Source organism: Leuciscus leuciscus (genome assembly GCF_965113295.1).
Source record: "Leuciscus leuciscus genome assembly, chromosome: 18".
NCBI lineage: Eukaryota > Metazoa > Chordata > Actinopteri > Cypriniformes > Leuciscidae > Leuciscus > Leuciscus leuciscus.
The window spans coordinates 24,144,938-24,158,094 of NC_138742.1; the positions used below are offsets into that span (position 1 = coordinate 24,144,938).

Sequence of the window (13,157 nt, forward strand, 5' to 3'; positions counted from 1 at the left end):
CAGAGCTAATTTCTTTGTCTTGTTTCTGTATAACAGTGAAGCATGGAATGTGTCCAATCCCAGACTATAAAGGAGTAGTGTGTAACATGAAGCGTCCAGTGAGGTGTGCCACTGACACTGACTGTGCCGACAATAAGAAATGCTGCAGCACTACATGTGGTGGACGTGAGTGTATGGTTCCAGTTACAGGTATGATATTATATTATAATATATGCTGTCAAGCAAAAAATAACGAATTAATTGCACATTTTCTGTAAGCGCAATGAATCACACCTAACATTCAAGTTATTTTATATATTTTTATATTTGTAGTAATTTCACATTTAATCTCTAAATGAATTTAGAAATAACACAGACAGTGGCTGATATTTCAAATATTTGTTTAATGGCATCTTTTTATGAAAGATATTACTAATACCAGTACTGATCCTGATGTCTCTATGAAATTGATTATTTATTTATTTTCTTAATTTTAGCCATTAATTATAGGCATTCATCACAGTAGAATAAAAAGCAATACATTTTTCTATCAATATTATGTTTTAATAGACTTTAAAAAAATATAACAACTGTTTTAAATTCACTTAAATTATATCTTCACAAACTCGTTGTAATGTCACATTTACATCCCCTTCAATATATCAGAGCAAATTTTTCTTTTGCTTTGTCATGTGTCTGTATAACAGTGAAGCCAGGAGTGTGTCCAATCATCTCTGAAAGAGGGTGTGACGTGAAGCCTATAGTGATGTGTGCCGAAGACAGTGACTGTGCCGACAATAAGAAATGCTGCAGCACTACATGTGATGGACGTCAGTGTAGAGCTCCAGTTACAGGTATTATATTATAATATGCAGTCAATAAAAATAAACAAATTGCTCATTTTCTGTAATCAAGCGCAATGAATCACACCTAACATTAAAGTTATTTTACATATTTCTATTTCTATATTGTAGTCATTTCACATTTAATCTCAATTAATTTAGAAACAACATGATATGGTTGATGGCTGATATTTCAAATATTTGTTTAATGCCATCTTTTTATGATACTGCCAATACTGCTCCTGATGTCTCTATGAAAATATTTTTTTTCTGCTTAAATTTTAGCCATTAATTATAGGCATTCCTCATTACAGTATAATTAAAAGCGATACAATTTCCTATTAATATATTATGTTTAATTAGGTTTTAGTTAAATACAGCTAATCACTTCTGTAATTGTGATTTAAAAACATCAATTAATCTTTTTATATTGTAGTAATTTCATAGCTGCTCTCCAAATCGATGTAGAAACAAATTAAAGACGGTATATTTTAATTATTCGTTGTAATGGCATCTTTTTATGAATGAAGGCCAGGATCATTGATATTAATACTGGAACTGTCTCTGAAATTGATTTTAGTTTAAGTTGTATTATTAAATATTGAAACATTCAGCACTACAGTATAATTGAAGGCTATAAATTTCAACATTTATTGTGCTTTAAAAAAAAATAACTTAAGTGAACTTAAAAAATCTTCACATTAACCCATTATAATAATTTACATTTTATAAACCTTTACTTGTGGCATTCCTACCTGTCTAACGGGTCAAAAAATATACAGAAATAAAATAATAATAAAATAAACCAAAGTGGTGATTTGGGCCCCCATAGCGTCTTGGGCCCAAATGCCTGATATACTCTGCACCCCCTAGACCAGCCCAACACCCCCACTATAAACGCACCCCTGACTACGGGCTGTTGAATGCTTGAATCAGATTGGTTGATGAAGATTCTAAGGTATGCAATTATTTTTAGGGGAAAGCAGGCTAAAGTAGTTCCAGACAGGTCTTGACCGCATTACATGTCCTTATCACTTTGCCAAATGATTTCGAAGGCATTTTTTTTCAAATAGCAAAATAACCCTAAAAAAGTTAAAATCCAGTAAAAGACATTCAGCATTCCGTGATTTAGCTTCTGTCATGTGTCTGTATAACAGTAAAGTGTCCAAGAAGAAAATATGAAGCTGCAATGTGTCCCCGGATACGTTTCGTGTCGTGTGCCAATGACAATGACTGTGCCAACAATGAGAAATGCTGCAGCAATGGATGTGGACTTCAGTGTATGGCTCCAGTTACAGGTATTTTTATGTTATATTAGGTTTATTAGGCTTTAAAACTTATTTAAGTGAACTCAAAACAATCTTCACAAAAATGCATTTTAGCAGGCTTAATTATAGTTCACCCAAAAATGTAAATTAGCCCATTATTTACTCACCCTTAAGACATCCTAGGTGTATATGACATTCTTCTTTGAGACGAATACTTCTGAAGCGATGCGTTTATAAAGTTTTAAATATGGATATTATATATTTATTAAAGTAAAATGTAGAGATGCACCGATTACAATTTTCTTGGCCGATTTCCGATTTTTCATTGAGTTTGACCTGCCGATACAGATTTGAACCGATTTAATTTTTTCTAACCACTTTACAGCACACACAAATATTTATTTTCTATCTTTTCTTTAATAGAACATTTTGCATAGAACATAGATTTTTTTTTTTTTTTTTTTTTTCACAGATAATCTCTATAAAATGGAACTATATAAATTACTCCTGGTGTGGGAAATTAAAAATGAATTAAAATTAAACTAAAAGAAAGCTTATACTGTATATTCTGACTTGTTAACAAATTTTTATTTTTTATTTTTTTTTATAAAACACCATATAGTACTTTTACCCAAACTGAATAATAAAAACAAGTTTAAATGGGTACATTTTCTATATTATTTTCTGACATAGCCCACTCCAGTTCTTGTTAAAACACACTAGACAGGCAAATTCTGTGCATTTTGGGTACTTTTTGTTTGAAATAATACTTATTTTGTCCATCTAAAGTGTGCTTTCACTTTAATTGAGCGTGAGCAGCAGCAAAAATAGACCCGCACCGAAACCCGCGCTTCACTGCTGCTCACTCGACGCTCCTGCTCACGGTGTGAATGCACTCGATTAACATTGATTAACATGCACGCCGGAAAAAATATGCACTGCTCATGCACCGCTCACGCTTGCGGTGTGAAACAGCCGTAATTCACGAGGTTTCCTACATGTGCGTTCCGCGTGCACGTGTGATGCTGATGTTGCGCGATGTTAATCATGCGGCGCCCGGGTGCATTTGACCGGCATAAAATCGGCATATGTCAGGCTGACCGGCCGGTCGCCGGTCATGGCCGATCACGTGAAAATCGGCCAATTCCGGTCACCAGCCGATCAATCGGTGCATCTCTAGTAAAATAACTAGCTTCCGGCCAAACAAACATACAGTTTCCGCTTGAGTCTAAAGCACAACTTATGCGAGTGATAGGACATATTGCTGATATTTACACCACACCACGATGCATTACGCTACTTCCGACGTCACAAGTTGTGCAAATAGACTGTGTTTGGCCGGAAGCTAGTTATTTTACTTTATAAAGTTTTAAACCTGGATATTACCTGTATAATGTCATAGACACATAGGATGACTTGGGTGAGTAAATCATGGGCTAATTTTCATTTTTCTGTGAACTATCCCTTTAAGCATAAATAACTGAAGGAAATATTTGATGAACAAATTAAGCCAACTCAATATATTTCAAAATTACAAATCCAGTAAAAATGCAGGAATCGGACTTGTTCTGGAAAAAGTGGTATTGGTGCATCCCCAAGTCACATTTACTTGCCCTTCAATATATCAGGACTGTTTTTTTTCTGTCATGTCTGTTTAACAGCAAAGCCAGGAGTGTGTCCAAGCACAGAACATCCACTTTCAGTACAATTTTGTGCCGCGGTAACGTTCGAGCAGTGTGCCGATGACAGTGACTGTGCCGACAATCAGAAATGCTGCGACGCTATTTGTGGTGGACGTGGGTGTACGGCTCCAGTTGCAGATATTATATTATATTATATTATATTATATTATATTATATTATATTATATTATATTATATTATATTATATTATATTATATTATATTATATTATATTATATTATATTATATTATATTATATTATTAATGTAGGGCCAGAGCACCAATGGTGAGAGGACCATATTGTTGCTTCTTCTTCTTCTTCTTCTTGAAACACGCTTCAGAAGCGTACATGCATGTAATGACCCAATACCTACAAAAAAGTCTCTTGGAGCGTAGCCCTAAACACAACAGGAAGTCAGCTATTTTGAACTTCCTCTCAGATTTGTGCAGTTTTTGCCATTTCCAGATGTTGTACTTTAACAAACTCCTCCTACAGTTTTGATTTGATCCTCTTCAAATTTGGTGAGTGTAATCTTAAGGCCTTTGCGACATTAAATTGCGAAGATCTTGAGTTTTCGTCGAATGGCGTGTCCTCGGCGGTTCTACAAATGTAGATGTGCACACCCAATTTCAGCCTTTGGGTGATATATGCATCAACAGATAAGTTCTATACATAGACTGTAAAAAATATGGACAAAGCGTCTGTGACGTCACCCATAGACTTTCTGAAGAACGGGTTTGAAGCCGTTTATGGGGGGTATGGGCGGCGCCATCTTGGAAAATCTTGGGAAACCCTAACCCCGCCCACCTTCTGACGCAGCGCGCGTCACTCAGCTCGCTCTGCTACTCCGGTTATCTCTGTGTATATTTTAGGCAACGAAATATGTTATAAAACACCATACTAACTCTTTTCGTTTTCATTTAAAGAAATCTTAAACATTATAGCCACACAAATGTGGTTCAGGCAACGCGTATTGATTATATTCACTGCACATAACGTTTGCCTATTTATAACAAAACGAAATATAAAACACAAACCTGCCTCTTTTCGTTTTAAATATAATATAAAAATATTAAACATTTTAATATGGTCCAGGCAATATGTGCATTTGTATTAAACAACAGATGTTGCAGTAAACAACATTACAGATCATCTTCGTTGTATTAAAATTTAAAATGACAAAACTCAACCCAGTCTCTTTTTGTTAAATTTCAGTTTTATCAATATTAGCTATTATAAAAGTATAAGTAAAAGGTAAAGTTACAATAAGCTATACAAATAAAGCAAACAATTCAGTCAAACATAAAAAGTCATGCGCTCGATCTAGTCTAACCATACAACGGTACAAGTTAAATATAGCTTATAAAGTTATGAAACTTCCCCTCAGCCAAAACGATTGCCCACGAGACCAAAAATCGCCCGTTAGATATAGACAAGACGAATTATATCTCATGTTTAACCACTACAGAGACGCCAGAGTCAGCGGCAAACCTCAAAACGTCTAGCCGATGAAAGGCTGCTCCAGGCGGGGTACATCGCGCCGAGCGCCCGGTCATCGCTGGATCTCACAACTGGATACAATTTTCATAAATCTTTATAAATAAACCACAGATTTGAGCTTTAAACAACTACATTCTCGCCTGAAAAACTCTTAAAACTACATTTCATGATACAGAAACAGTAGTATTATATGTCAACTGTATTAAAAAATGGCGCTTCTTATGTTGTCATTCTGCCTTTCAGCTGTCAATCAAGCTGTCAATCAAAGTTAACCACGCCCTTATTGTCATACATTTTATATCTAAATACTATCTAAACTAACGAGTTAGAAAAAAATTCACTACCCTCGCCGTTGTCAGGCACTCGGGACCTATCGAAAAATCCAATAAAAGTCCATGGGACCAACCTGTAAAAACATGATTTTATGCTGTGAAAACGGACATTTTAACATGGGGGCTATGGACATTTGCTCCCTTTTGGGACCTTCCCCTAGCGGATTTTCGATGTATTGCAGTTTTTCGCACTTCCGGGTAGGCTTCATTTTTCAGATCAGAATGTTGCCCCTTGGTTCTATATTAAAATTGCTTGCAGTTCCGATGTTGCTAGGCAACCACAAACAGCCTGCAGTAACTCCGCTATACAATGTCCAATCTGCCCCAAACTTCACTTGTTTGATAAGAGACCTGTCCTGAACACATGACCATCCTCATATTCGGTTATAGTAATAGCGCCACCTGCTGGTAGCAGGAAGTGTGGCAAATACAAATTACCTTAACATAGTCCTCCTATATTTACATATAAAAATGGTCCAAAAAATTAAACCCGCTTGCAAATATTATGAAACTCGGTACACGTATAGATCTCATCAGGCTGAACAACTTTCGTGCTTTAAGTTTTACGCCAGCCCAACAGGAAGTCGGCTATTATGGGTTGTTTGGAAACACATGCTGTGGAATTTGATATACTCCTAGGGAATTCATCCAATTGCCACCAAACTCAGTCAGCATGAAGTCAAGACTTTGAGGATGCTAAATTGCGGACAGATTTTTAATATCTCGAACGGTTTGGCCGTGGTGAGGAAATACATTTATGGCAAAAATTGAAACAGGAAGTGTGTTATAACTTCTTCATACATTAACTGATCTTGATGAAACTTCAGCAGTGTGTTCATTGTCAGAGGCCGATCACATGGATGTGACTATTGTGAGTCAAAGTTATAGCGCCACCAACTGGCAGCAGGAAGTGTCACTTTCAAAATTCTTTTGACAAAAGTGGGCGGGTTAGTTTTACCTACAGTTACAAAAATCAGTACGTATATTGTTCTCATCAAGCCGGACAACTTTCTAATTTACAGTCATTAGCTCCGAGCAACAGGAAGTCAGATATTTTGGTTTGAATGTGGATTTATTTGCAAAATTAGCCTCTGAATTTTTACCCACTCCTCTTAAGTGGTTTATTTTATTCCCACCAAACTTTTTCAACATTGTTGAAAATACATTAAAGATGCTAAATTGTGAACTGATGATAAATATCTCAAACGGTTTTGCTATGGCGAGGGATTAAAGTAATGTCAAAAAAGGAAACACTAAAAGCCTCTTATCTTCTAAAAATGTAATTATACACCATTTATTTCTATATAAAATTATACAAATATCAGAACTAAACCCATATTTTATTTTTTTCAATTTAAGAATTGTTTAAAATTAACAGCCAGAATGTTTTTTTTAGTCCAAAAAATAAATAAATCATGTCATTCCTAGTGCTATACTGCCCTCTTGTGTTCAAAATCAGGATTGCTTGAATTTATTTTACAAAAGCACAATGTTGTTTTATTGCGAGTGTACACTAATATCAGTTAACTCTTTGCAGTTTGAACGAAGTCCTGTATGAACAAAATGACGGAGTATGTTTTTATGTGTCCACTTTTTTTTCATTGTTCTAATCAGGTCAGGCAAGTAAAATTCTGTGTCTTGTCCCTTAATATATATATATATATATATATATCACCTAAAGGATTATTAGGAACACCATACTAATACTGTGTTTGACCCCCTTTCGCCTTCAGAACTGCCTTAATTCTACGTGGCATTGATTCAACAAGGTGCTGAAAGCATTCTTTAGAAATGTTGGCCCATATTGATAGGATAGCATCTTGCAGTTGATGGAGATTTGTGGGATGCACATCCAGGGCACGAAGCTCCCGTTCCACCACATCCCAAAGATGCTCTATTGGGTTGAGATCTGGTGACTGTGGGGGACATTTTAGTACAGTGAACTCATTGTCATGTTCAAGAAACCAATTTGAAATGATTCGAGCTTTGTGACATGGTGCATTTATGGAAGTAAAATAATGTCAAATGTTTTTGAAATAAAAAGCCTGTTGAATTGCACTACTTGAAAAAAAATAGGCATTGCATTAACCATGCTTGCATTTTAATGCATTGTATTTTTAGTGCTTACATTTTTATGGGCTGAAATTCAACATGGTTGAATATTTAAGCTGTGAATATTTCAATTAAAAACATTTCAAACACCTTTTCATTATTAAAAATTCAATAATCCATATTCACCTTTCATATTTCACTTCCAAAATATTCAAACTCTTTAAAAATACAACCAATAATATTCAACAGGCAATTTTCGGTCCATTTTATTTCGCTTTGCAAATTCGCTTCCACAAATTCAGTGGTTCAAATTCGACAGTAAATTCAACATTGACGTCCAGGAACTGCAGGAAAAGTAGTAGATTGCCGAGCATACTCTCCATCTGCTGTTAGTCGACCTCACCATCAGATGGTGCAAAAGCGCGTGTTGAAGACCAGCAACAGTTAGAACAAGTCATTCATTCATAAAACTCATTTACAGCAATGTAAGTGTATTTGTGATTATTATGACGGCAATTTTATGTTAAATTCAGTGTCTTCACGGTTACTTTTCCTGTGTAGCCTACATGCATCTTTCTCTACCGTGAACGAGATTATAATGTTATTCCCCGATGCGGATATACAGATCCAATGTTACATTTTTGAGATTGACATATATTTCTCTTGGTTGTTTAGTTGCCTTAACTTTATATTGTGGCTATGTGCTGCATGCAGGCTATTAGGGTTATTACTTAAGGATTCCCCTGCTGGACATATACAACGCTTAACGTAGCTTAATGGACTACAGTGATGTAAAAGACCAAACTCGCAGGCAAGCAGATGGACTCAGAATAACGCGCAAAGCTTAATGCTGAGCGTTTCCCAGTGATAGATTGGCATACAGATGGCTTGATGTTGGACATTTGCACATTTAGGGACCGTCTCTAAAGTGTATACGACTTTGGTATACACGTTTCTAACTCCGATAGCATTTGAGTAGAACGACTTACAGTCATAAAACCAACTGTAAAGTGTTCATGTAGTGTCAGGCATAATGCGCACCCTTTGGATTTTTTATATTTATTCAAATAAATTTAAGTTTGCTATTGAAGTTAGAAACGTGTATGCCAATGTTGTATGCAACTTTAGAGACGGTCCCTAAATGTGCTAATGTCCAATATCAAGCCAATTTTTACATTTAGTCATTTAGCAGACGCTTTTATCCAAAGCGATTTACAGTTAAACTAACAATAGGAGGACAATATGCAAGTGCTGTGACAGTTTAAGCTAATGCAATACACGTATGCATACTATATATCATGTGTTGATTTTATGCCAGTATATCACGAAACGCTCAGCATGAAACTTTGCGCGTTAAGTTCATATTCTGAGTCCATCTTCTTGCCTGTAGCCTATATAATAGCCTACAGCCTACTTCCCTAATAAGGTGCAAGATTGGTCTTTCATATCACTATCAACGGAAGGGAAATCCTTGAGAGGTATTGAAGGAAACCGATTATAATCCTGTTCATGGTAGAGAAAGCTGATGACATGTAGAATACACGGGGAAAGTAACAATGAAGTTATTGAATGAAACATAAACACAGCTTTTGTGTGTTTATCATCTTTTCCGCATATACTGACACAGATAATCATTTTCATTTTTGAATGTCTTCGTCAGCAACAAGCGCTTTTGCACCATCTGATGGTGAGGTCGACTAACAGCAGATGGAGAGTATGCTCGGCAATCTACTGCTTTTCCTGCAGTTCCTGGACGTCAATGTTGAATTTACTGTCGAATTTGAACCACTGAATTTGTGGAAGCGAATTTGCAAAGCGAAATAAAATGGACCGAAAATTGCCTGTTGAATATTATTGGTTGTATTTTTAAAGAGTTTGAATATTTTGGAAGTGAAATATGAAAGGTGAATATGGATTATTGAATTTTTAATAATGAAAAGGTGTTTGAAATGTTTTTAATTGAAATATTCACAGCTTAAATATTCAACCATGTTGAATTTCAGCCCATAAAAATGTAAGCACTAAAAATACAATGAAAAAAAATAGGCATTGCATTAACCATGCTTGCATTTTAATGCAAGTAGTGCAATTCAACAGGCTTTTTATTTCAAAAACATTTGACATTATTCTACTTCCATATGCATTATCCTGCTGGAAGTAGCCATCAGAGGATGGGTACATGGTGGTCATAATGGGATGGACATGGTCAGAAACAATGCTCAGGTAGGCCGTGGCATTTAAACAATGCCCAATTGGCACTAAGGGGCCTAAAGTGTGCCAAGAAACCCCCCCCCCCCCCCCCCCAACACCATTACACCACCACCACCACCAGCCTGCACAGTGGTAACAAGGCATGATGGATCCATGTTCTCATTCTGTTTACGCCAAATTCTGACTCTACCATCTGAATGTCTCAACAAAAATCAAGACTCATCAGACCAGGCAACATTTTTCCAGTCTTCAACTGTCCAATTTTGGTGAGCTCGTGCAAATTGTAGCCTCTTTTTCCTATTTGTAGTGGAGATGAGTGGTACCCGGTGGGGTCTTCTGCTGTTGTAGCCCATCCGTCTCAAGGTTGTGCGTGTTGTGGCTTCACAAATGATTTGCTGCATACCTCGGTTATAACGTGGTTATTTCAGTCAAAGTTGCTCTTCTATCAGCTTGAATCAATCGGCCCATTCTCCTCTGACCTCTAGCATCAAGGCATTTTCGCCCACAGGACTGCCGCATACTGGATGTTTTTCCCTTTTCACACCATTCTTTGTAAACCCTAGAAATGGTTGTGCGTGAAAATCCCAGTAACTGAGCAGATTGTGAAATACTCAGACCGGCCCGTCTGGCACCAACAACCATGCCACGCTCAAAATTGCTTAAATCACCTTTCTTTCCCATTCTGACATTCAGTTTGGAGTTCAGGAGATTGTCTTGACCAGGACCACACCCCTAAATGCATTGAAGCAACTGCCATGTGATTGGTTGATTAGATAATTGCATTAATGAGAAATTGAACAGGTGTTCCTAATAATCCTTTAGGTGAGTGTGTGTAATATATATATCTACCAGAACATTTTCACAGCACTTCATGCTTCCTTCAGCAGACAAGCTTTATGGAGATGCTGACGAGCAGGATTTGCACGTGCCCAAAATAACCAAAACCTGGTTCAATGACCATGGTATCACTGTGTAATTACTGTGTGATTTCATGTAATATTCTAATTTTTTGAAATCCTGTTTTCGTGGGTTTTATGAGCTGGAAGCCCAAATTATGTACAAATAAACAACTAAATACTTGAAATCGTTTAAGTTGTGGGCCCTGAATCTATAATCTATGGAAGTTTAACGTTTTGAATGGAATTATGGAAATAAATCAACTTTTCCATGATATTCAAATTTTTTGGAAAGGATATATATATATATATATATATATATATATATATATATATATATATATATATATAAGCTGCGAGCAGTGATGACGGGCCCAAGCCGGTGGCACGCTACTCGCAATATTATTATTATTATTATTATTATTATTATTATTATTATTATTTTTATTTAATGTATTCACTTACTTCAAGTTCACTGTGGGGTTATTGTATGCTTGAATCTGATTGGTTGACGAAGATTCTAAGATGTGTAATTATATTCAGGGACACGCACGGCTAAAGTAGTTCCAGGCAGGTCCTGACCGCAATTTGTTCATGTTCATTGTCCATATAATTTCAGTTATATCACAGGTCCTTACAGCAAAAACGTTAAAGGCATTCATTGATTTTTCTTCTCTATCATTTCTGTACAACAGCAAAGCCAGGAGTGTGTCCAAGCAGAAAATCTAAACCAGGAATGTGTCCCCTGATGCATTTCATGTCATGTGTTGATGACAGCGACTGTGCCAACAATGAGAAATGCTGCAGCAACGGATGTGGACTTGACTGTATGGCTCCAGTTTAAGGTTATTATATTATATTATATTATATTATATTATATTATATTATATTATATTATATTATATTATATTATATTATATTATATTATATTATATTATATTATATTAGCATGGCTATGATTCACCCATAGGCTCGAGGCCGTGTGTATGGTGTACGTTTTAGGACATCCTCAGACCTCAGTCATTTGACAAATGCATCATGCCTCAGACTAAAAGGCTTCAGCTATTAACTAAAACTGCATTTCGCTTCAGGTCACAGGAAAATTGTAAGCTGTAGGCTACTTGTACCTGAATTGATTTTATTTGAATAAAACATGTCCCACTGAGATTTAGTACATTTGTATTCGCTAGCTTTAGTTGCATGTTTAAAAATTAGATAAGTAACATATTGCAACTAGCTAGCTTGTATGTTGGCAAAATATGGTGAAGAATACTTTTGAGATTTTTTTTTTTTTACACTTTTTATAAACGGGCTTCTTGGTGTAGAGGTTACCTGAGAAATGGCTAAATATGTATTAGTGCTGTCAATTGATTTAAAAAAAAGAAATCAACTTTTTTTTTTTTTTTTTTTGTGATTGCAAAAATATTCAACATTTCTGATGTTTTATTGTAATTTCAGTTACTTTCCAAATTAATGTAGAAACAAATTAAAGATATATTAAAGAGTACATTTTAAATATTTGTTGTAATGGCATCTTTTTATGAAGGCCATGGCTCACTGATACTAATACTGCTCCTGATGTCAAACAAGTAGTAAATATACGGAAATTTAATGGTTATTAAACACTTTACAGTCTAAACTACATAAATTATAAATTAAATGTAGAACTACATAAATTATAAATTAAATGTAGATTAAGTCTTATTAAAGCTACAACTTTGTTACCTTTGTTCTGTGATTTAACATTAATGACAGACATTACAGCAACTGGTTTATTAAGCTGCTGTCACTTTAAGATCTGCTCCTTTAAATGTTGCAAACCAACCATCCTACATTTGATCTAAGATCATTTCTCAAATGTTTAAGTGTGATTCCAGAAAACAAATGTACGCACAAAAAACATGTGTACACCTGTCTTCCAGATGTGAAATCTATAAATTCCAAATCTGTCAGGCTCCATGTTTTTATTTTAAACTTTTCTGCATGGGTTAAAGTACTCTCAATACTCACAATAAAAACTAAATACTGTGATTTACAGTTTTATTTTACTCTTTCAAAACTCTTTACACGTTCTCCTAGTAGACTTGTAGTCAAGACCGCCTAAACCGAGACCAAGACACTACCAAGACCAGAGGGTATCAAGACCGCCTAAACCGAGACCAAGACACTACCAAGACCAGAGGGTCTATTAATTAGAATTTTACAAAGTAAAAATTCACATTTTTACTTTGTTTATATAGTTTTTCTTTTTTACCCAACAAACATAAGGATACTGATAGACAAGGCACATGCATTTTTTACTTCTTGCGTACTCAATCTATGACAAATTCTTGTGAAGGAAGACAAGCATGTTAAGTTTATCTGGTTTCAAACTGAAGCAAAACACTGTCTGAAGG

At 35.5% G+C, this 13,157-nt stretch overlaps 2 protein-coding genes across 12 annotated transcripts in view; one reads left to right on the forward strand and one right to left on the reverse strand.

Moving 5' to 3' along the window:
• LOC309480489 (uncharacterized protein) overlaps positions 1-13,157 on the reverse strand; it is a 516,287-nt gene that overhangs the window by 401,137 nt on the left and 101,993 nt on the right. The window lies entirely within an intron of this gene.
• The window catches only part of LOC309480535 (uncharacterized protein), a 318,834-nt gene that overhangs the window by 303,810 nt on the left and 1,867 nt on the right, over positions 1-13,157 (forward strand). For 7 of the 11 annotated variants that reach the window (XM_082145088.1, XM_082145100.1, XM_082145092.1 and 4 more), the window contains 2 exons: positions 1,979-2,119; positions 11,457-11,606. In XM_082145088.1, the coding sequence (XP_082001214.1) occupies positions 1,979-2,119; positions 11,457-11,605 (290 nt within the window). In that variant the 3' untranslated portion in view covers position 11,606. Of the gene's footprint in view, positions 1-36; positions 190-686; positions 834-1,978; positions 2,120-11,456; positions 11,607-13,157 lie in introns of all 11 variants that reach the window. The other 4 variants (XM_082145093.1, XM_082145096.1, XM_082145097.1 and 1 more) reach the window with 4 other exon arrangements.